This window comes from Aotus nancymaae, unplaced genomic scaffold (genome assembly GCF_030222135.1).
Source record: "Aotus nancymaae isolate 86718 unplaced genomic scaffold, 86718_ANA_hifiasm-v0.15.2.pri h1tg000012l, whole genome shotgun sequence".
NCBI lineage: Eukaryota > Metazoa > Chordata > Mammalia > Primates > Aotidae > Aotus > Aotus nancymaae.
The window spans coordinates 40,259,110-40,284,183 of record NW_026988423.1 but is presented as its reverse complement, the minus strand read 5'-3'; the positions used below and the strand labels follow the sequence as shown (position 1 = coordinate 40,284,183).

The 25,074-nt window shown below is 38.5% G+C and overlaps 1 protein-coding gene and 1 pseudogene across 5 annotated transcripts in view; both read left to right on the top strand.

Annotated features, from left to right (window-relative positions):
* LOC105714964 (zinc finger protein 736-like) overlaps nucleotides 1-21,619 on the top strand; it is a 55,614-nt gene extending 33,995 nt beyond the window's left edge. For all 5 annotated transcript variants that reach the window (XM_064375599.1, XM_064375597.1, XM_064375595.1 and 2 more), the window contains one exon: nucleotides 4,693-21,619. In XM_064375599.1, the coding sequence (XP_064231669.1) occupies nucleotides 4,693-6,002 (1,310 nt within the window). In that variant the 3' untranslated portion in view covers nucleotides 6,003-21,619. The remainder of the gene's footprint in view (nucleotides 1-4,692) is intronic.
* LOC105715024 (tripartite motif-containing protein 60-like) lies at nucleotides 8,166-24,981 on the top strand (annotated as a pseudogene).
* Nucleotides 24,982-25,074: the final 93 nt, after the last annotated feature.

Below are 25,074 nucleotides of genomic sequence, written 5' to 3'. Positions count from 1 at the left end.
GTGCAAAAATAGCAGTTGTATGTTAATGACATAATATGTCTAGTATTATTTAAATGCTTATTTCTTCATACATTCTCATCAAAGCTTTTAATAAATGTTTGTAATGCATTTTCTATAAAATGTTACCGCTTTCACTGTATACTAGTGATTCAAACTTTATTGTCTTCAGTAGCAATGATATGAAATCAACCAAGTTTCCCATCAGTGGTGGATTGGATAAAGAATATGTGGTATCTATACACCATGAAATACTACTTAGCCCCCCAGAATTTTCTTTGTAGCAACATTGGTGCAGCTGAAACCATTTTTTTAAGTAAATTAATGCAAAAACAGTCAAATACTGTGTGTTCTTACTTAAAAGGGAGAGCTAGATATTGGGTATACATGCATATAAAGATGAAAACAATAGATGTTGGGGACTACTAGAGGAGGAAGGGGGAAAGAGACAAGGCCAGAAAAGCTACCTATTGGGTACTACGCTGTCTACCTGAGTAGTAGTAGCAGTACCCTAAACCTGAGCGGTACCTAATACACCCACGTAACAACCCTAGACATGTAGCCACTGAATCTATAAGAAAAGGTGAAATTAAACAAAAATGCCAAAATACGTTCTCTTTATAAATGTGCAGTCACAGTTAAAATGCATGGCTATCTAGAATAATTACTTTTTAGTGTACATTACGTTGATTCAATATTTTTGGTTAATTTTTTTTTGTTAAATTTTGTTCAACCATTTTATATTTTAGTGGCTTGTGTTTTAGAGTAAGCTATTTCACATTAATTTGTGTTTTTAGTTTTTATGTATTGTAATTTTGTATACCAAAATTCAACTCTGTGTGCATTAAAATAATGTTTGGACAGAAGTCAGATATGAATCAGCCTTATACATACTGCCAATATAATTATTCCTGTTTGTTTGCCCATGTAAATATTACCCCTATTTTATGACGTGTATACTTGCTTTTTGTTTGTTTAGTAGTCAATATTGTTTTATTCTCAATTTTAAAAAATACAAGGGCCAGATGTGGTGGCTCACACCTGTAATCCCTGCACTTTGGAGGGTGAGGCGGGTGGATCACCTGAGGTCTCAGGTGGATCACCTGAGAAGTTCCAGACCAGCCTGATCAACATGGCAAAACCCTGTCTCTAGTAAAAATACACAATTAGCTAGGTGTGGTATTGCACACCTCTAATCCCAGCTACTCCCAGAGGCTGAGGCAGGAGAATTGCTTGAAATCGAAAGGTGGAAGTTGCAGTGAGCCAAGATTGCACCACAGCACTCCAGCCTGGGTAACAAGAGCAAAACTCTATCTGGAAAAAAAAAAAAAAAAAGCATAGCAAAATTTGTAATCTTTAATATTTTCAATTATGTAGTTCAGCTTTGTTAAATATCTTGACATTGTTAGCAACATATCTTTAGAACATTCTTATTTTTGTAAAAGAAATACGCTATACAAATGAATCCACTACTCATTTTTCCCATTGTCTGACCCGTTACACACATCATTCTATTTTTAAGGATGTAACTACATTAGCTATTCCATGTAAATAGATTCATACAGTATTTTTTTGTTTGTGGCTGGCTTATTAAATTTAGCATGATGTCTTCAAAATTTTTCTTTATAATATTAGATTTCCTGCTTTTTAAAAGCTGTTTAATATTCCATTTTTTTGTATTTAAAATTATATTCATTCATTTGGTAAGGAGAGTTTAAATTGCTTTTGCCTATTGGCTTTTGTGGATAATGCTGCAATGTGGTGTGCAAATAACTCACTTGACCATATATTAAAGAGTTTCTATCTGTACTGCATTCTGTTTTATTACTTTGATGTTCTGCCTTTTTACCAGTACCAAAGTGCTTTGATTGGTGTAGGTTTGTTTTGTGTTTGGAAATTATTAAGTGTAATCCTTTCAATATTTTTCTTCTTAAAGATTGTTGAGATTGTCAGGCTTTTCATGGTCCCTTGAGATCTTAAGTAATTTTGTTGGATTTTTTTCTATTTTTGGAAAAGGAAAATTTTAAATTGAAAAGGTTGTGTTGAATGTGTGGGTCACTCTAAGCAGCATGGACGTCTTCTCAATATTATGGTCTTCCAACCCTTGAAAAAGTGCATGCTCAAAAGTATGTTGTTTAATTTTTATATTTTTTGAATTTTTCAGCTTTTCTTCTGTAACTGATTTCTAGTTTCATTCTATTTAGGCCATAATTGTTTGTAAAATTTTAATTAAAAAAAATTGTTAAGACTTGTTTTATGGTATCACAGGTAGTCCATCTAGGAAAATGTATGATGACCTGTTGGAAAGAAAGTGTATTCTGCTGTCTGTATACATTTGTTAGGTATAATTATAGGGCATTCAAGTTTTTTGTTTCCATATTGATTTTCTGTCTCGCTTTATTATTACTGAAAGTGGGATATTGATGTATCCTTTCATTATTATATTGCTGTCTATTTCTGCTTCAATTCTGTCAATGTTTGCTTTATGTGTTTGGGAAAACTAATGTCAGACATATTTATAGGTTCTCAGTGAATGAACCCTCTTACTATAATTGAATGTCTTACTTGTGTCTTGTGAAGTTTGACTTAAAGTAAATTATATGAAATATGACAGCTTTTGACTTGATAAGCCTCTTCTCACTTGGTTAACACTTGCATGTGTGTTTTTCATCCTGCCATTTTCAGTCAGTTTTTTTTTTATTAGATCTGAAGTGAGTCTTTTGAAGTTATAACATAGTTAGATCTTGATATAGATCATGATATAGTTAGTTTTATTTTCATTTTGAAGGATACTTTTACTGGATATAGTATTCTTGCTTAGACTTTTTTTTAGTGTTTTAACTATGTCATCCTCCTCCCTTTTTGCCTGAAAGATTTATGTTTATAAATTTACTGGTAATCTTGCAGAAACATGCATAAAAATGACATCATCTCTTTTTTCTTCCTGCATTTCAGATTCTCTTCTTGTCTGTGACTTTCAAAACGTCGTTTATGTTGTGTGTTGTTAGAAATCTCTTTGTGTTAATCTTAGTTGAAATTTGCCAAGCTACTTGATTTTCTTATAGGTTTTACTAATGTTGAAGTGCATGTTAGTCTTGTTTGGTACTTCTACAATTTTTTTGTGTGTGTGCTTTTTATCGATGGTTTCATTTTTGTTATTTCATTTTGTTTTATTTCCATTTTACTCATTGAGCATTATTGAGATGCCAATTTTGGTTTTTTAGGATTTTAATAGATCTAGACTTTAATTCAGATTGTCGTAGGTAATTTTTACATCTTTTTTTTTTGGAGACGGAGTTTCGCTCGTTACCCAGGCTCGAGTGCAATGGCGCAATCTCGGCTCACTGCAACCTCTGCCTCCTGGGTTCAGGCAGTTCTCCTGCCTCAGCCTCCTGAGTAGCTGGGATTACAGGCATGCGCCTCCATACCCAGCTAATTTTTTGTATTTTTAGTAAAGACGGGGTTTCACCATGTTGACCAAGATGGTCTCGATCTCTTGACCTCGTGATCCACCCGCCTCGGCCTCCCAAAGTGCTTGGATTACAGGCATGAGCCACCGCGCCCGGCCTACATCTTTTTTTTATAATTTCTAGATAGCCCTTTTTATCTTTGAACCATATTATCTTGATGTTTTGTATATGTTGTAATCTTAGGTTGCAATTTGTATAATAAAAAACCACATGTCAATTTTTAAGTGGCTCTTCTCTGGGGGAATATGATACCAATTTTTTAGACTAGAGATTCTTGGAGTCTCTCAAGCTTGTTCTATGGATGTTTTTTCTGGGCTTGTGTGTTTTTTAGTTAAAAAAGATTCCCCATTTTTTAAAATTCTTTTTTTTTTTTTTTGATTCAGTCTTGTTGCCCAGACTGGAGTGCAATGGCGTGTTCTTGGCTCAGCACAACCTCCACCTCCCAGGTTCAAACAATTCTTCTGCCTCAGCCTCCAGAGTAGTTGGGATTACAGGTGCCTGGCACCATACCTGGATAATTTTTGTATTTTTATTAGAGATGAGATTTTACCATGTTGATCTGGCTGGTCTTAAACTTCTGACCTCAGGTGATCTGCCCGCCTCAGCCTCCCAAAGTACTGGGATTACTGGCATGAAGCACCACTCCTGGCCATTCCCCATGTTTCTTATTGAGGTACTGTAGTCTCTTGCTGTACCCATTATCTGTCTATGATACTGAAGTGTTTCTTTTCTTGTAATGGTCATTTACCTTTGGTCTCAACTGTCCAAAACTGTCAAAGTATACTACTTTTCCTTTCAACACTGTCATGGAATATAGGAATTAATCTTTGGTAAGATCTCAAAAAGTCAGAAGCATGGACACGTGGCACTATTTTATTTATTTTTGGAGGGGGATTACAGGAGTTGGGAGTCTATTTAAAGTCATCATGGGATGAAGAATGGCTGTGGTGGGTAAATATGAAATATTTTTATTACACTTTTATATGATTCTTGGCAGTTTGCTCATTTGGGGTGCTGTAAATGCTTTACTGGTTCTTAGACTTATCACAAAGGTATTTTGGTCGGTATATTTCTGTTAAGTTTATATGTCTATAAAGGAATTAGAACCTGAGGTATTTTATTGTGTCACCTTGTAAATGTGTTTTGTATAATTTTATATTTGTAAAGTGTATGTGCCTGAGTCTAATAAGGGAGAAATTTTATTGTTCTTTTTTTTTTCCCCCAGCTAGCTCTTTTCATTTTACTGCAGAGATATTGCCGGAGCACGACATAAAAGATTCATTTCAAAAAGTGATTCTGAGAAAATATAGAAGCTGTGACCTTAATAATTTACATTTAAAGGAAAACTACCAAAGTGTGGCTAATTGCAAGGGACAGAAAAACAGTTATAATGGCCTTCATCAATGTTTGCCAACTACCCATAGGAAAACCTGTCAGTATAATAAATGTGGCAAAGCTTTTGAGTTGTACTCAATCTTCACTGAACGTAAGAAAATTTTTAGCAGAGAGAAATACTACAAATGTGAAGAATGGGGCAAGGACTATAGGTTGTTCTCAGATTTTACTAGAAATAAGAGAATTCATACTGCAGAGAGATGCTACAAATGTGAAGAATGTGGCAAAGCCTTTAAAAAGTTTTCAAACCTTACTGAACATAAGCGAGTTCATACTGGGGAGAAACCCTACAAATGTGAGGAATGTGGAAAATCTTTTAAGTGGTTCTCGGCCCTGAGTAAACATAAGATAATTCATACTGGAAAGAAACCCTACATCTGTGAAGAATGTGGCAAAGCCTTTACCTGCTCCTCAACGCTTATTAACCACAAGATAATTCATATGGAAGAGAGACCTTACAAATGTGAAGAATGTGGCAAAGCCTTTAAAAAGTTTTCAAACCTTACTGAACATAAGAGAGTTCATACTGGGGAGAAACCCTACCAATGTGAGGAATGTGGCAAAACCTTTACCTGCTCCTCAACCCTTATTAAACACAAGAGAAATCATACTGGAGACAGACCCTACAAATGTGAAGAATGTGGCAAAGGCTTTAAGTGCTTCTCAGACCTTACTAATCATAAGAGAATTCATACTGGAGAGAAACCCTACAAATGTGAAGAATGTAACAAATCCTATAGGTGGTTCTCAGACCTTGCTAAACATAAGATTATTCATACTGGAGAGAAACCCTACACATGTAATGAATGTGGAAAATCTTTTAAGTGGTTCTCGGCCCTGAGTAAACATAAGAGAATTCATACTGGAGAGAAACCCTACATCTGTGAAGAATGTGGCAAAGCCTTTACCCGCTCCTCAACGCTTATTAACCACAAGAGAATTCATATGGAAGAGAGACCTTACAAATGTGAAGAATGTGGCAAAACTTTTAAGTGCTTCTCAGACCTTACTAATCATAAGAGAATTCACACTGGAGAGAAACCCTACAAATGTGAAGAATGTGGCAAGGCATCGAGCTGGTTCTCACACCTCATTAGACATAAGAGAATTCATACTAGAGAGAAGCTCCACAAGTGTTAAAAATGTGGAAAAGTCTTTAACAAGTCATTATATTGTGTTCAACATCAGAGATTTAATATAAATGTAAAATCTGTTGAAGAACATTTACTATCTTGGAGGATCTCTTAAGAACTTGCTTCATAACGTGAGTGCTTTTGTGTTGGGTGCATATGTAGCCCTTTACTATTATGCAATGCCCTTGTCTTTTTTTTTTTCCTTTTTCTAATTTATGTTGATTTAAAGTCTGTGTTTTCAGAAACTAGAATTGTGACCCCTCCTTTTTTTCCATTTTCTATTTGCTTAGCAGATTTTTCTTTTTCCCTTTATTTTGAACTTATTTAAGATGGGTGTCTCAATTACAGCATACCAGTAGATCTTGATTCTTTATTCAGCTTGCTACTCTGTTATTTAATTGGGGCACTTAGTCCATTTACATTTAAGGTTAGTATTCATATGTGTGGATTTGATTTTGTCATTATGATCTTAACCTGGCTATTTTACACATTTGTATATGTTGTTGCCTTGTACTAATGTCAGTGGTTTGTGTACTTTAGTGTGTTTTTGTAGTGACTGGTAATAGTCTTTTTCTCATTTAGTGCTTTCTTCAGAAGCTCCTGTAAAGCAGGTCTTAGGGTAACAGATTTCCTCAGCATTTGCTTGCCTGAATAGGATCATATTTATTTTTTACTTGTGAAGCTTTGGCTGGTTATGAAATTCTGGGTTGGAACTGATTTCAGCTGAAAGGTTTGTTGTTTGATGGGCCTTTTTTTTTTAGAGGTGACCTGGTCTCTCTATCTGCCTTTAACATATATATATTTTTTCATTTTGACTTTGGAGAATCTCATGATTATGTCTTGGGGATGACCTTCTCGTTGGTTAGGGTTAGGGGTTCTCCACATTTCCTGCATTTGAACATTGGCCTCTCTATCTAGGTTGGGGAAGTTCTCATTGATGATATCCTCAAATAGTATTTCAAGTTGTTTTTATTCTCCCCATTGCTTTCAGGCACTCTCTTTAATCAGATTTGGTTTCTTTATATAATCCCATATTTTTTAGAGGTTTCATTCATTCCTCTTTATCTATTTATTTTTCACTATTGTTGTCTGTCTTATTTCAGAAAGTAAGTTTTCAAGCTCTGAGATTCTTTCCTCTGCTTGGCCTATTCTGCTGTTAATACTTGTGATTACATTATAAAGTTTTTGTATTGTGTTTTTCAGCTCTATCAGGTTGGCCACATTTTTCTCCAGACTGGCTGTTTTTTTTCTGTCCATTTCTGTAATTTTTTTCTCCCTTCCTTACATTGAGTTGCAACTTTTGTAGCTCATTGAAGTTTGTTTCTATTCATATTCTGAATTCTACTTCTGTCATCTTAGGCCTTGCCGGAAACGTAATTTGGTCATTTGGATGAAAGAAATCATTCTGGCTTTTTGTGTTTTCAACATTTTTGCACTAATTTTGTCTTTGCAGGAATATCTTTGAGGTTGCTGACCTTTGGGGTTTGGGTTTTTTTAATCCTATTTGATTGTCTTGGGTATTTGTGGTACAAAGTGGATTCAGCTGACAGGTTTTGTTCTTGGGAGGATTTTTTTGTTTTGTTTTGTTTTTGTGGTGGTGGTGGTGGCCATGGTGTGGGGCGACCAATGCTCAGCTCACAACTCAGAGGCTGTATACTTTATTTATGGGGGACGTGTATTGAGCCCCAACTGTGTTCTCTGATTCCTTGAGATTTGGAGTCTGCCACTCTGGGACTAAGGTACCACAGTTGCGGTAGAGCACAGGTGGATATGGGGTTTCTGCCTGTCTTTGGGCATTCTCCTCAGTGGCAGATGCAAAGCCGCTGGGAGGGGAGTGGGGGGAGGTACCTGCTGGAGACTGTGTGCTGTTGCACTAAAGGTGCTGGGGACAGGATGCTGGCCAGTGAAGGTTTTGATACCTTCTCTGTGCCCCCCAAGAAGGAATGATTGTTCAGTGTGTGAGAAGATACGCTGTTCTCCACACAGTGTTAGCACAAAGGCAGGGGTGGGACTTCCTCTCTGCTCACCAAAGCTTCATCTATAATGGCAGTTGCTGTGATTGGCAGGGGCATACTGTGTTCCCATTTGCTGGTGGGGCAAGCAAAGCCAAACCCTCCTTTGTAAACATGTGCCAGGAAAGTAACATGAGGAGGTGCCATGGTCTTGGAGAATGCTGCAGTATGGGGAAGAAACGTGGGCTGGTGCAGTCATAGGGGCTGACTTGCTGGAGCTCTTCATGGGTCAGGCATGGTCCATCAGTGCAGATGCTGTGGTATGGGCTCTCAAGGTACCTGAGACTGCCCTAGTAAGCATCTGTGGCCACACTGGGTCTCTGGGAGAGGCCAGCAGACCAAACAGTGCTCAGTTGGACCAGCTTTTTCTGATTTGCAAAACCATCTTGCAGAAATTAGGTCCAGCAGTTCCCCTAGGGCTAAAGTCTCTTATGGGACAAAGTTGAACCTAGAGAAATGGCCATCACTGGTCACAGTTTACTACAGATGCTCTTGCACTGAACCCTGTGGGCACCATATGAGCTGGTTGCTGCTCCACCTCTTTGTTTGTCATCTGGGGGCTGCAGCAATCTCTCTGCAGTCAGCCCAGGATTGAGGATCTGTGCTTTGTTCCGAGTTAGGGGTTCACTGTTTGGTAATGAGTAGTGGGTAATTTGTGGGATCCATGGAGGATGGATGGGCCTCCTCCTCTCCTTGGGTAAACTTGCTTGAGGTATGAATAAGGCACTTAGTGTTTTGGATTTTTTATTAGTCTGATGGTAGCAAGGACAGTTCTATAGGGGCAGTGGCAGAAGTATTTTCAGTTTCTCCTGGAGGCTCTGTCCCCGGAGCTGCTAAGTTGCTTCTGGCTCAGTAGCTCTGGCAATGATTGGCTACTGGCCTAGGCCTGGAGAACCTGCTCAGTGAGAATATATGAGAACAGACACTCATGTAAGTCTGGCCACTTTTCTGAAGGGCTGCTGCAGTATGCTGTTCTCCACTGCAGTTTGTAGTCACCTCAGATTTTCCAGTGCCTGAGGTCATCACCAGTGAATGCTGCAAAACAGCAACAATGGCAGCCTTCCTTTTTCTCTGGGAGCTCTATCCCAGGGAGGCATAGACCTGTTTCCAGCCCGAAAGCACCTGTAGGAGGTAGCTGGAAACCCCTGTTGAAAGGTCTTACCCAGTGAGGAGAACATAACTGGGGACCTACTTAAGAAAGCAGTCTAACCATATCTTTAAAGGACGGCATTGCTGTCCACCTTCCGTTTATTTGGATGCTCTAAAGCCAGAAGGTTGGAACAGCTAAGTCACACAAACAGCAAAAATGGCAGCTTGCTCTTCCCTCTAGGAACTATATCCCAAAGAGATTTCAAAATTTTATCAACCAAAGAGCACTGGTGGTGGGAGCTAGAGACCCTGGTTGGGAAGTCCTCTCCAGTGAGGAGGAACAGGACTGGGGATTTGCTTTAACAGACAGCTTGGTCATGTCTTTTTAGAGCACCTGTACTGTGCTGGGAGAGCCCTTTCTGCCCCCAGCTTGGGCTCTTTAAAGCCTGAAGGCTGGAATGGCTAAGTTGCCGAAGCAGCAAAGATGGTGGCCCACTTCTTTTTTTGGTAGCTCCATTTCAGGGAGGTGCAGTGCTGCTGCCAATGGTTGACTGGAATTCTAAGCCAGTAGTTCACTGTGGAAGTGGGTCCTACAGACCGTCACTGCTCAGACCCCTGGATCCCACCTCTTTCCTATGGATATGTACAGGGTTGTAACCTGCTGTGCTGGAGTTGCAGCTACTTTTTCTGGGAAGCCAGAGTATCTAAGGCTCTTGAATCGCTGCACAGGCCTGAGCAGCTTCTTTGCTGAGACTCCATGAAGCTGTGTGTGTTAAACTGAAGGCCTTGGTGAAGTGGGTTCATGAGGTTATCTCCTCACTTGAGGGTTGCAAAGATCTATGGGAGAATTATGGGTTCCCAGGGTCACACATGCACTCACTACTTTACTGGGTGGGGAGGTTCCATTGGTTCCATGTTCCCGGGTGGCCCATTGTTCTGCCTTGCTTTACTCTATTCTCCCTAAGTTGCTTCTTTGATTAGTCCAAATGCAAGTACCTGGATGTTTTAGTTGAAGGTGCTGTATTTATGCATACCTTGCATTCCTCTCTATGAGAACTACATAGTCTAGCTGCTTCTAGTCAGCAATTTTGATCACTTTCTTGTAAAAGGAACCTACTTTTTTATATTAAAATAATTTAATACATTTTCAAAAGCAAATATTGATGTAATTTAACTCTTACATTTAATGCTGTATCTTCATTTCTAGAATTTATGTGAAAGAATATGGTCAATGGTTGCCACATCAGAGTTAATGAGAGGTTCTTCTAGATTAAATGGACAAAGTTTTATACCCTTCCATGGAAGAGTAAGAAAACTGAAATCTAAGATACGTGAAGAAATTATAAGTGGAAAGGCCACTTAGTGGTTAGTTTACAACAGTATCATAAATGACAGGATGAGAGGAGTGTGGTAAGTGATCAGGGTAATATTCTGCATAGTAAGAGAATTTGAATTTTAGAAGGAAATTTGCTTTACCATTTGCAAATTAAGGTAACTAAAATACAGTGAAGTTCCAAATGCCTTTTTAATGCAATGTGTTAACTTAATTTTTCATAAACTAAAATTATTGTGTTAAGGCTATTTTACATTGAATGTGTATCTTGCCACTGATGCTAACTTATCCCAACTTACCCAAGATTGTAGATAACAGATGGTAACAATATACTATTGGGTGACAGTGGAAATAACCTCTCTCCTGATTCCTTTGTCAGAGGTCTTTAACTTAAAATAATTTGGAAAATATGGTTTCTACAACTTATATTTTTGTTTTCCTTGTAACTACAGGTGATTATGGTGGTTGTAATGAAGATTATATGAGTATAATGGAGCTGTGTTTCTGAATTCTGAACAACTGTTTACAAAATTTTATCTTTTGTTGAACATATAACTTTGCTAAACACACACAGATTTTTAGTTTTGATTTACATGGATTTAAATAACATGTATCACTGTAAAGTAAACTTTAGGTATAACAGATTTATAAAGAAAGTAATCATATTTGTTTATAGTTGTATGCCTACTTTGAGAAGAAAAATATTAGAATAAAACAATTTTACAAGTGTTGATAACTTAGCAGCAAACCAGAAACTTCAGATATTTTGAAAGCAAATCTATTAAGTTCACTTAACTGAAATGTTATTGCTCCTGGCTTAGAGTCATCTTGTGTAAATTCTCTTTTTTGTTGTTGTTTGTTTGCCTGTTTCTCACCATAGACATAATAATTTTATTTTTGTCTAATTTTATAAAGCATTTTGTATAATCCCTCAGATTATGAAAGTGATAGTTTAATGATATTCACAAAATAATTTTCACACTTGAATAATTTCAGTGCATGTTATTTCGTATGTTTAATATTTTGTTTCAATTAGAGAATGCTGTGTAATCCAATTTTCATTCAGTTATTGTTTACTTTATAAAATTGACATAATTGAGTATTAAATTTATTAGATCAATTTATTCAAGTAAACAGTTGAACATTTAAAAAGTCATTAGTTCTTTTTGGCATATATATGAAGTAAAGACAGTATTAGCTATGTAATAGAAGCTACATAATTAGAAATACTGTTTTTGAAATTAATCTGTGGTCTCAGGTGAAAAATTGAAAATACCTGTGGTGAAGAAATGAAATTAATTCTGCATATGAAGAGAGCATAATTGTACCTGTGCTGCATAGTTAACTCTCACAATTGAAACCAGATGAAGAGATGAACATTCTAGCAAGAGTAAGTGAAAACCTTGTATAATTTTCAGATGATTTTTCTACAATTAAACATATACTGAGAGGTAGAGAGCAAGGCTGTGCAGTCTAACCTGGAATTGCTGACATATGTTAAGAAAGTGCACCACAGATATCGAAATGTAAAATTCCTTGAACTCTTTTCATTTAGAGTAACAAAATATGGTTTTAGTCTTCCTGCTCTATATTCTGGCTTAGACAGAATTATCAAGCCATTTTCTAGATTTTTGTTTTTTTTGATGGAATCTCTGTCACCCAGGCTGGAGTGCAGTGACACAATCTTGGCTTACTGCAACCTCCGCCTCCTAGGTTCAAGCGATTCTCCTGCCTCAGCAGACTTCAGGTGCCTGCCACCACACCCGGCTAATTTTTGTATTTTTAGTAGAGACAGGGTTGCACTGTGTTAGCTGGGATGGTCTTGATCTCCGGACCTCGTGATCCTACCCACCTTGGCCTCCCAAATTGCTAGGAATACAGACATAAGCCACTGCACCCAGCCTTGATTCTAGATCTTGACACAGCACATCTTCAACTTCTGTACTGTCTCTGAGGATAGAAAAGCTGGGTGATATGGAAGAATAAAACCAGTCATTTGTTACAACCCAAGGAGGTTTTATTTCTGCCTATTGTCCTAGGCTGTGAGAAGTGTAGTTCTGGCAGACATTGCTGGAAGGTCAAAGTGGGAAACAAGCCTAAATAAAAACTTGGTGTGTGTCAAGGCTGGCTTCTTAGAAACTGGCAGGATCCGCCTTCAATTCTGGGTAGATTTTGGGCAGTTGGGTGATATGGAAAGAGTGGTATGTTGCATCAGGCCCTAAGAGTACCCGGCGTCTGCCAGTAGTAGTAAAACCCAGTAAGATTTGTATTTTTTTGGACTATAAATCAGGAGATTTAAAAAATATAAATGATAGGCTTGTTCTGTATATTCTTAATGATTCACAAGAACTGCTTGGCCTTATTTCTATATTGAAGCAGATTCTGAATGCCTTAAAATCTGTTCATTATCAAATACTGAAAGATAAAAAACAAGTAAATGAATGTTTTAGTTTTTATAGGTAATTCAGCCAGTGTATTTTTTTCTCCTAAATTTTTGGCAACTATAAAAGCATGTTCATAATATCTCTTTCATAGATACTGTGAACATCAATTGTGTTGATCTCTAAGATATTTGAGAATTACATTACCCAACATATCCAATACAATGTTTTTAAGTTGCCTATTTAAAAATTCTGTCAAATTTGAATTGCATACCTAGCTAAATTTTTTTAAGATTGAGGATAAGATGTAAAATAATTCATACAAGTAATATAAAGTAAGTTTACTTACTAAGAAATTTAATTACATTTTAAATAGATTGCTTTCATTTGTTAATATTTGTGTCACTTTTTTTTAAGATTTTGCCTCTAAAACAGGTAACAATTTGAACAAAGAACAAAACAAAATTCAATGATTGGCATAAAAATAAATGGTTTGTATGATGCCCTAATTAAAATGATATAAAGCATAAAAATCTTAATAATTGTTTTTACACTTTTTTGGGCAAAAGGAACCCTGAAGTAGTAATGTGCAGAAAATACCGTTAACTGTCCTCTTGAGACTCTTTTACTGATTTTGCCACTTAGACTCCAGCACAGGCCCAGGGTTCCCTAGGTATTTCTTTCAGGAGAACATCTAATGGAAATGAAGCAGAAGACGGTGGTGCAGGTTGCAGAAAGAGTGGGCTCTTCTTGGAAGTCGAGGAAGGGGCTATGGGCACCATCCTAAAAAGTGGTCCTGGAGTTTCAGTGAGGCCTCCTGCCTGCAGGGGTCTCACGGGGTCTTGAGGAGGCCAGCCTAGGTGCTCTGTCCTGTCCCCGGCCCTCGAGTCCTGCCTCACCTGCTATCTTTTTTCACAAAGAAAGCAGATGGCACCCCTCTCCCCCAATGCAGCCCCACTAGAGGAAGGAGATCAAGAGAGTCAAGGCCCAAGCCCATCTTGGCACATTAAGTGACTTACTGATGAACTAGTCAATAAGTTAGAGCAGAATGTGCTGCTGTAATCTCCTGAGATCACATTCTAGGAGGAAACCTGAGTGGCCCCTGCCTGAGGGTTTGCACTGGAGGAAGGATGGACAGGACACCAGGGCTTCAATGAGCATGTGCCCCTAGTCAACCTGGAGAGACATGGGCTTGGCAAGAGGAGGCAATAAGAGTGGCATACAGCAGACATGCTGAGCTGTCAGATGGACACAGAGGGGTAGGAATGAAGAGTCCCTGAGGGGTGAGCCCTCTCAGGACCCTGAACTCAGTCCAGAGATCCCCAGCCTTTTGAAGCACAGGCTTGTACCTGGAGCTGCAGGGTGGGTGCTGTGCAGTAGCCAGGTAAAAGTGGGGTGAGCAGTCACTGAAGGGCTTTCATGGCCCTTCCTTTTTTTTTTTTTTTTTTTTTTTTTTTTTTGATGAACAAATTGAGCCCCCAGAGCCACAAGCCAAGAAGGGCAAAGCACTGGGCTTAAGCATCACCTTTTATCTTCACTGGCTTCCATAAGCCTCAGACCTCCCTGAGCTTGCCTTGTAGAACAAGATCCCTCTCTTGTGAGTAGGCACAGAAGCAACCCGTCTTGTGTGGTAACCCCACCCACGATCACTTTTGTGGGCCCACCTGCGTCTCCTCACTCCACTGTGAAACCCAAATGGAATTCCAGAATCCAGAATGCACATTTGGTTCTAGAACCAGAGTTCACCCAAGCAGAGCTGAAGTGGGCCAATTAATTCCATGGCACAAGGTCCAAATTAGAGAACTGACTTGACTGTTAAGCTGCAGCCAGGCAGTGTGTGTACTGTTCCAAGCAGGTCCCATTCTATTCCTGCCTCAAATTATTTCACCTGCAACTTGTCATTTGTGCCAGCTCTTTCTCTAACCCACACATCCTATGGTTTTTGAGATTCCTCTGAAGACTGCATGAGCCAAGCATTAAGGGTCACAGTGCTCTAGTCTACTCAGGCGGTGTCAGAAAGAGAGCTCTCTCAACCTACCTTGACACTTAAGAGTTATGTCTAAATAATACCAGTTCTAGGTGGAGGGCTGTCATACCCAGACTCTTCTCTGGTCTCCATGCCAAAAGATAGGTTAAAATGACAAGGAAAATAAGGCACAGACCTGGCAGTTCTGTCTTTTAAAGGGCAGCCTCAGCCTGGTCACCTTGAACCACAATTTCAGGGTCTGGTCCTGCATGTCCCATCTTGGAAAATAGTGAAACTGGGGTCCCAGGATATCATGGTCCAATGAAAATCTGGAGAACGGGCATCTCAGCAGCCTATACACACCCAGTCACACCCGGAACAGGAACAGACCCTACCAACTAAGAAGCCATCTCATTACCTAAGACAACTGTACCAGCAATATGCACACATATCAGGCCCTTTAGATAAACTGTCAACCCAACAATTCAAGAAAAAGCAAAATCTTTTCAAATCTACTGTCCCAGGAAGAACCTCCACTTCCAAGCTAAAAAATCTAGTGGCCAACCTGGAGATTATTCTTTATCGGTGGACAATATCTGAGATCCTGGTCTGTCCCATCCTGTGGTATGGGACACAGGCCACACGGGATTGAAGCCCTTCCTTTTTTGTTAAAGGAAGGCTGACAGGTGAAAGGGTCAGAAAACAAGTGCTACATTAAATGCTGTACAAACTGCATGCTTTTTGTAAGTGGACGTGGTTATCCTAACCCCATTGACACTGGACTTTCTCTGCTCTATGTAAGTCTCCAGTAGAACTCCCTATCTCATTCACTGGTTCTTAGTCTGTTTTTGACATCTTTAACCTGGTACCATTTTCTTGGAAATGGAATTTGACACAACTTACCCCATAGTAAAGAAGGATTTCAGGTTCTGCTCAGTATGCTTCAAAACTCACCAAGGCATGCTGTAGAAAGATGCAGTTGTTCTCTTTACCACTTTTCATCCAGGCCTCTTCCTTAGATGTACAATCAGTGAAATACTAAGAAAGATGAACAAGAAATTGTTTTCTGAAGCAAGATGAATGCCAGAATAGGTGGTGACCACTTGGAAAGCAAAAAGGAGCATTCTTCTCCTGTGTGCAGCCCCAACTTCTGTCATCACTTTCTGGCTTCAGTAATAGGTTTTGAGCTCCATCCTGCCTCTGGAGAAACCGTGGGCCCTGGGAGTTAAACATCTTCACTTAATCCTGGTGGAACAAAACTTTCTCTTGACACATATGACCTCTGTGATCGTGAGCTTCTAAGCAAACTGGACAGTGCACAACCAGAAAACCCATGAAAGTGAGATGAGTGGGTCTGAGGAAAACAATTTCCCACTTTTTCCCTCGGCGAGTTCAAACAACTGTGGTGGTGGACAAATATGCAGAAGAGGACAGCATACTGTAGCTCCTCATCATGTGAGTTTACCACCAAGAGTTTTTAATCCTAGCTGTGAGAACTCCAAATTAAATTTCACTGTGCATATGTTAATGACTGATCGCACAACATTTTTTCTATCATACTGAGGTGTCTTCACTGAGGATTTTCCCATTGAACATTGATAAAGACTGGAAAAGGAAAATAGCAACTCCATGAAATCATTAAAGTGGAGAAATGTTCATCTCATATCATTAGCATTTTTGTACATATTTGCATGTATATCTACCCATAAAACTGATATTTTCACAATTATATGTCAAGTTTAAAAACATACATACTTTTTGGCCCCACATGGTGGCTCACACCTGTAATCCCAGCACTTTGGAAGGCTGAGGTGGGTGGATCGCTTGAGGTCAGGAGTTCAAAACCAGCCTGGAAAACATGGTGAAACCCTGTCTGTACTAAAAATGGGGGGGGAAAAGCACGTGGTGGCGGGTACCTGTAATTCCAGCTACTTGGGAGGCTGAGGCAGGAGAATCACTTGAACCTAGGAGCCAGAGGTTGCACTGAGCTGATATTGTGCCATTGCACTGCAGCCTAGGTGACACAGCAAGACACTGTCAAAAACGAGTATTTTTTATGTTTTAACAACAAAAAGACACATATGGTCCAGACATGCCCTGATGGAATGAAGTGGTTGTGGAGTTTGCCCTGGGAAAGAAGAGTTGGTATCTTCGATTTTGTGTGGGGAATCCATCAGGACACAAAGAGGCAGTCAGGACCTTGGCCTAGCAACACTGAGGCTTGCAGGGGCCTTCTGAAAGCAGCAGAAATGGCCCATGACACTGAATGCTAGATGGGCCTGTAACAATGAAATATCTGCCCAGGGATCTTAGCAGTCCTACTAGGAGGCCCTGACAGTACCCTGGATTGGAGACTCCTTGGGTTAGAGTGGCTGCCAGAGAGCCTCAACAAACAAGAGTCTTGATCACTATGGCTGGGCCAATTTAAAATAGAAAAATAAAGTCAAAAAAAAATTAAAAATAAAGTAATTGAAAAATAAGGTTAAACTGAAAATAGAAAACTAAGGAGAAATGTAATATCAGTAAAAATAAATGATAATACAGCAAAATTAAGAGAAAATAATTTACAATTAAGTTAAAATTTTAAGAATGAGAAAATAAAAATATGCAGGGATATGAATAAAAAAATGTTACAAACAAAATACAAATTGGAGAACATTTGACAGAATTTAATAAAAATGAAATTAATAAAAGTGCAAATAAAAAGAAAATGACAAATATACAGACAAATAAAAGGATAATCTACAAAACATTTCATCCTGCAATAGCATAATAGATAATATTTGTAATTACATATGGCATGTTTTCTTTTTTTGTGGAGATGGGGTTTCACCATGTTGGCCAGGATGGTCTCAATTTCTAGACTTCGTGATCTGCCCGCCTCAGCCTCCCAAAGTGCTGGGATTGCAGGCGTGAGCCACTGTGCCCAGCTTACATATGGCACTTTCTCTAAGATAGGCACACTACTAAGCTAGGTTGCAAGTTTTAGCATATTTAAACAGATGGTATTCACAAAAGTATTATTTCTGACTATAATAAAATATGTTAAAAACCAGAAGAAAACTAGCATTTCTGCTTATATGTGAAAACTGGACAGATTCTTTAGATGTTAATGGTATTCGAAATGATCTACAGATCAATGAGATCTCTTTTAAAAAGCCAATGGTACTTTTTGCAGAAGTACTAAAATATTCCACAGTGTTTGAGTCAATATTTAGCTGTGTCACCCAGGCTGGAGTGCAGTGTCATAATCATGGCTCACTGTAGCTTTGACCTCTCAAGCTCAATTGATCCTCAAATTTACAAGTAGATGGAACTGCAGGTCTATGCCACCATACTCAGCAAGTTTTTATATTTTTTTGTAGATACAGGGTTTCACCATATTGCCCAGGCTGGTCTCAAACTTCTGTGCTCAAGCAATCCACTTTCCAAAGTTCTGGGATTACAGAAGTGAGGCACCAAATATTGCCCTATAATTTTTATAAACACTCAAAAATCACAAGTAGCCAAACCACCTGGGAAAAAAAAAAATAAAGCCAGAGCTATAATTTTTATTTCAAAACATATTGCAAAGTTACAGTAATCAAAACATGCTAGCATAAAGACAAAAATGAATGTTGAAACAGATAAGAGAAACCAGAAAGAAACCCACATGCATATACTTAGCTTAAATGAGAGTTCCAAATCCTCATGTTGCAGAACTTTCTCTTTACTTCAGCAAAATTGGGTTCTTGTCACATGACTAGAAAGATTAGGCTCAGGGACACTCTGAAGAATGAATAGAGTTGATTCAGTTAAAAAAAAAAAAAAATTTCAACAAAGTGGGTTGGAGTCCTGTTTACAGGCCCCCACCTCCCAGACTGATAACAGAGGATCACAAAGGAATTGAAGAGGCCAGGCTATGGCTCCACTCCCTTCCCCCAGTTTTCAGGTGCACATTATTCAGAATCAGATGGGAAAAGGCAGACTTTATCTGGGACCAGTAGTCTGGTTTTTCAGCCTTCAGGCTGTTTAAGACTTGAAGGCAAGGTTTCGCCCAGGACCCTTAGCTGTTTCCTCACTCTGTTATTTCCCCCTCTAAAGAAGTACATCTAACTGCTGTTAGAATAAGGATAAGGATGAGGACCAAATTGACCAAACCTACTTTTACGTGCTTCTTGCTGACAGGGGACACTGTTTTGGAAAAATGGCAGTCAGATCTCTAAGAGGCCTATGTGTCCCCAGTAAAAGGGCCATTGTCCGAGGCTCTGGTTGCATGACTATTTGAAGTCTGGTAGCCTGCAAGTAAGAAGAATCGAACTGGGTTATAAAAAAATAAGTATTGAAATGAAACAAGGGGAAGGTGGCAAGGACAGTTGCAAAATTCCAAGGCATTTTACCAGTTTCATAGGGAGAGGGAGCCCAATTGGAATAAAAACAGCAACAGCACCTTTTATCCTTTGCCAGCACATCGGCCTTCTGGGTTCTTTTCCTCTGAGTTCGATCCTAAGCCAACCAGTCTAAGGTTTGGGAAATTATCTCTCAACCTTGGAGGATGCATCCAAGGAGAGTGTCTTATAGTATGGAGACATGATTAGCTATCTGTAAAGAGAGAACAGAGGAGAAAAAAGGAAAAAAGTAAGCAGTTTTTTTCAAACAAGTCCAATAGTTCAGAATGCATTTGAAAGGGGTATAGACTGAAGATGAATGGCTACTCACCGAGAGGGAGTGCAGCAGGTGTCCTTGGCTGCTTTCTCTTCCTAGCAAATACCCAGGCTATGTTGAGAGATGGAAGAATGTATTCTTCCTTCCATGCTTGTATCCCTGAGTCCCAGTGATTGTGACAGGGTGCCACCCATGTTAACAGGGAGGCCTGTTGGGGAGCAGAAATATCTGCTTTTACCCATATATGTGCTATCTCCCCTGCTGTCACTAGGAGTTCAATAGACCTCATTTATTCTATGGATACTCACATGGTCTTTATCCATGAAATGGGAGGCTTGGCTTAATCAGCTGGAATTAGTCATGCCCACCTGCATTGTGCCTTTTAACCTTCATTATCATCTGCCTCTGGATTGCTCAGATTCAGTATTCTTTTCTAGGACTTCAACTTAAAGCTTGGAATTCGGGTTGGGACAAAAATGTGTCTCAGGGGATTACATGAGCTGAATGCTAAGGTGAAGCTGTGGAAGTGAGTCCTCTTTCCACAAGGGAGAGAAAATAATGTCTGTGACCCACCTAGATAACTAGTGGCTGTAGTTATGCTTGCTAAGATTTGGGTGGGCACCTTATTCCCATCGCTTTGCAGAATTTGCAGGATAATTGCCCAGAACTAGAATATTAATCTAGATTTTTACATTACCCATCTCTATTTCTTCTGAGCTGCAGTTGAAGACTGCTAGTTGGTTCACAGGAATAAGCAGGGTTGGTCTAAAATGCAGGCAAAAACTGTAGTGAGTTTGGAATTTAATGACAAATGTATAGTAAGTTTTGAGACATAATCTTTCCTATCCAGTCTTTTTTCTTAAAAACAAATCATGATAGGACTGACTTGTTTGTGAAACTTTAGTCTTACATGGCCTGATTACTTGCATAAGGTACAGCAAGAATAATTATTTCTACATAGGTCTTTTTCATTGGCTTTGAAGGAACTCTGTTCCACAAGAAATTTCAGGTAGGACTTTCTCAAGTCAAGTCCGGCCATGGGTTTGTACCATCAAATACTTGTAATTTGGGCCATTCTCTCCTCTTATGATCCCAAGATAAACTTGGAGCTCCTGGGCCTGTCAGAAAGTGTTATTTTTTACTTACCACAGATCAGAAACCCTGCACAACAACTGTGTAGATGAGGTATGAAGCCAGTTTTTCCAAGGGGCATTGATTGGCTCGGCAAGTTGAGCTTCTCCTTAAAGGGAAGCATACCATTTCAGTCAATACCTTGGTAAAACAACCAGTTTCTCCAACTGTGTTTTGTTGCAAAAAAAAAAAAAAAAAAAGGATTACTATTGCACAGATGCAAACAACTGTATTACCATAAGATAAGAATACTCATAACTGTTTTTCAAATTCTGGAGAAGCTGGGCAGAGAGAGACAAACATGCTCCAAATTTTGTTCACAGGAGTACACCTTACTCAAATATTAAAGGTTGTAAATAGCTCAAAATAAATTTCCTTGACTCTGGCAATTTCTGATTACAAGAATCAGTAATGTTACAAGCAAAAGTCAGAAAGATTACTTCAGTTTTCTATTAGTCCAGTCCATTCAGTTAACTCTTGTTTTGTTTGATATTCATGAACATTTTAGATTTTCATGAGTCCTGTATGTTTTTCCTCTATTCCAATGTCACAAGCTCCAAAGCTATCAGAAGCCTGAATTTGAGAGTACTTGTTAAAGTTCTATTACTGAATAAAAGCCATTATTTGAAAAAAATCTAAACAAGACAGCAATTGTCTGTGTATAAAATGTTCAGGGTAGTTACAGTCAGAAACATGATTGACAAAAATTTTTGGTTATTTCTGTGGTTTACAGTAACTTAACAACCTTAATTGTGGTTGAAAGCATATACTTCACTTTGGGAGGCCGAGGCGGGTGGATCACGAGGTCAAGAGATCGAGACCATCTTGGTCAACATGGTGAAACCCCGTCTCTACTAATACAAAAAAAAAACAAAAATTAGCTGGGCATGGTGGCGCGTGCCTGTAATCCCAGCTACTCAGGAGGCTGAGGCAGGAGAATTGCCTGAACCCAGGAGGCGGAGATTGCGGTGAGCCGAGATCGCGCCATTGCGCTCCAGCCTGGGTATCAAGAGCGAAACTCCGTCTCAAAAAAAAAAAAAAAAAAAAAAAAAAAAAAAAAAAAAGAAAGCATATACTTCAGACATTAGAATTTTAGAAATTCCATATAACTTTGGAACATGTATTATTCACCAAAATATCTAAGAATAGTGAACGCCATTTTGGCAATTCCATGTAACTAAACGTGATAAAATTCTGTTTACCTTTTTTGTGGATACTCCAGGAGTCCTCTTTAGCATCCAAAAGCCAGAAATTAGGAAAGACAATTTTGTAACTAAAGTTTGATTTTGAGAAGAATGTTACATATTAGGGGTTTAAAACACTTGATATTATAAAGTTTCAGATTACCATAAATTACTTATTTAACCAAAATGATTGTTCAGAAATGTAGAAAGCAAAAACCTTTTGTAATTTACTAATTTTGCAAAAGAACAGATTTGTGCCTTAAGAATACCTTGTTGTGCTTTTATTTCAGTGCTCAATTTACAAAAAAAGACCCGTATAATACCTTTTTGAATGTAATGTTCATACACAGAATTTCTTTGGCAAGATTTATTTTTACAGTCCTTCCACAACTTATTTAAACTTTTAGCTTTATCTTATCTAATTCAAAAAAATTGTTTGACCCTAGGCAAGAATGTATATTTCCATGCCTTCTTATAGTCTTTTATTAAAAACACATTTTACTCCTTACACACCTCATATGTAAATCTTCCAGTGGCTTCAATTACATGTTATAATGGTAACTTCTAGCAATTTTAACTTTAAAGTCAAACCAGATAAATTGTTTTAATTATGTGCTAGGTGCAGCCCCTTTCAGTATAATTGAGGGTGTGGTTCATTGCATATATCCTCAGGCCTTACCAATTGTGAAGCAAAGTAAAACTGTTCTCAAAAACAAACAAAAAGCAGTTTGTAACCTTAAAACATTTAGCAAACCTAGTATCTGACCTGCATAATTTAATCCACGTACTCATATATTGAAGACATTTGTGTTTTACCAGTTATTTTCAAAGCTGTTTTTATTTCTCAAAGATTAAAGTCATGTGAACTAAAACAGCTTTTATGTTCCCTTCAGAAAATATTTTATCCAAATGCTTATCAATTTTTTTTTTTTTTTTTTTTTGAGACAGAGTGTCGCTCTTGTTACCCAGGCTGGAGTGCAATGGCGCCATCTCGGCTCACCGCAACCTCTGCCTCCTGGGTTCAGGCAATTCTTCTGCCTCAGCCTCCTGAGTAGCTGGGATTACAGGCACGCACCACCGTGCCCAGCTAATTTTTTGTATTTTTAGTAGAGATGGGGTTTCACCATGTTAACCAGGATGGTCTCGATCTCTTGACCTCGTGATCCACCCGCCTCGGCCTCCCAAAGTGTCAATCTTTAAGTAAACTTTTTAGAGCTCATTTTTTATAGACATCACACACAAAACACTTATATGATTATTCAGGCAGAAGAAAACCCAACAGCCATAAGATTTTTTTATTTGCCGTTTCCTGATTGAATTACTGGCCTCTCATGCGTACATTAGAGTGACTGGATAACATGAAGCAAAAGAACTCAGTTGGCGGAGAAAAAACTTCTCCCAGCAAAAGAAGATCCCAGAAGAGAAAAACGTAATATAAAGGTCTTTTAAATATTGCTATAAGTTGGATATCCATTTTAATTAAGTTGAGCATTCTTTTAAGAAAATCCTTTTAAATTCTATATTACCTGACTCTAGCAGTACCAAGCAGCCAATATTTTTGGCTTTCAAATTTTACCAAAGATAACTTATCAGGTTCTGTGAGGAAAAAAAACTTAAAAGTCAGTTTGTGAAGGGGAAGAGAATCAGCAAATGGCAACTGTTACACGCTGATATGAAACCAGAAGGGACTCATTCCCTAAGCCAGGATTAGACCTATGACACCATTGTAAGACCTATGACACCAAAAGAAAACATTGCCATGTGGTTACAGGTCATACTCCTAAAAACTAAACAAGATGGAGGTCTGCAGCAAAATTTCCTACCAGTCATAGAGAATGACATACAAAGCATGCCAGACCGGCCACAGCTCAAGCCCAACCTCACAAATACACTTTCACAATTAAAACTCTACAAAAAAAATAAACAGTGATTGTTGGGGTCCTAGCCCAGCAAAACATTTTATAAGAAAAAAAAATATTTTGCTTAAAAGTAAACTGATGACATAATGAGAAAATTTTTTAAAAAGGCTTACGTGTAGGGCAGGAAAGAAAATATTCCTAAGCAAGCAAATGGGTTTCTTCAACAGAGAGAAAAACTTAATTGCTGTTGGATGAGACTTGATCCCTTGGATGGTGAAGGTGAAGGCACCAAGAATGCCTGACATTTTCCAGCCCAGGGGAGATGGGGATGAGGAGCCACGATTCAACTGTCCATTCCATATGTCCCTGAGGCTGTTGGGGTGGGGTGGTACAGTTTCCTCTACCCTCGGGAGAGGCCCAAGGATGAAAAGACTTACAAACAAAAGAGAAAATAATTTTTTGCTTTACATTTTACCCTTCCTCAAGCTCCATATCTAGACACTGAAATGTTATAGAACTTTCTCATTCATTCAGCTAAACCCAGGATCTTGTCACATGAGCAGGAATGAATAGGCTAATAGACACACTGAATAGTGAAGAGTAACGTTTATTGGGCAAAAAGAAAGAAAAAAAAAAACTCAGCAAAGTGAGAGTGACTCTTGCTAACAGGCCCCTACCTCACAGATTAATGAACACCACGTCACCACATAGCAACTGAAGAGTCCAGGCTCAAAATGGGTAAATTTCCATGACGCCACCTCCTTTTCCAAGTGCACAGGTGGGCATTATTCATAAAGAAACAGGAAAGGGGGAGCTTCATCTGAAACCAGCAGTCCAGTTTTTCAGCCTTCAGGCTGGTTTAGACTTGAAGGTGGAGTTTTGCCCAGGACCCTTGACTGTCTCCTGTCTCCATCACTCAAAATGAGAAAAGAACAGTCTCTTTAACAAATGGGAGAATACTGAATGTTCAAATGATAAAAAATAAAGTTAAATCTTACCACAAGTGTGAACTTAAAATGAAGTGAGACATACTTTTTATAGCTGTTATAATTTTTTCTTGAATTTCTTTTTGAGATGGCTTATTCTTGGCATGTAAAAATGCTCCTACTAATTTTTGTATGTTAATTTGGTATTCTACCACTTTATTGAATTTCTTTATTAATTCTCAAGATTTTTAGTGTAGTATTTAAGTTTTGCTATCGAGACGTGATCGGCAAACGGAGATAATTTGACTTTCTCCTTTTTTATTTGGGTATCTTTTATTTCTTTCTCTTGCATAAATGATCTGGCTGGGACTTCCAGTACTCTGTTGAATAAAAGTGGTTAAAGGAGACATCATTGTCTTGTTTCACATCTTAAATAAAAATCTTTCTTTTTTTGTTGTTCAGTGTGATATCAGCTATTGATTTGTCACATTTTGGCTTAACTGCGTTGAGGTACACCTGATGGTACTCTTCCCAGGTTTATGTTTCAAGGAGAG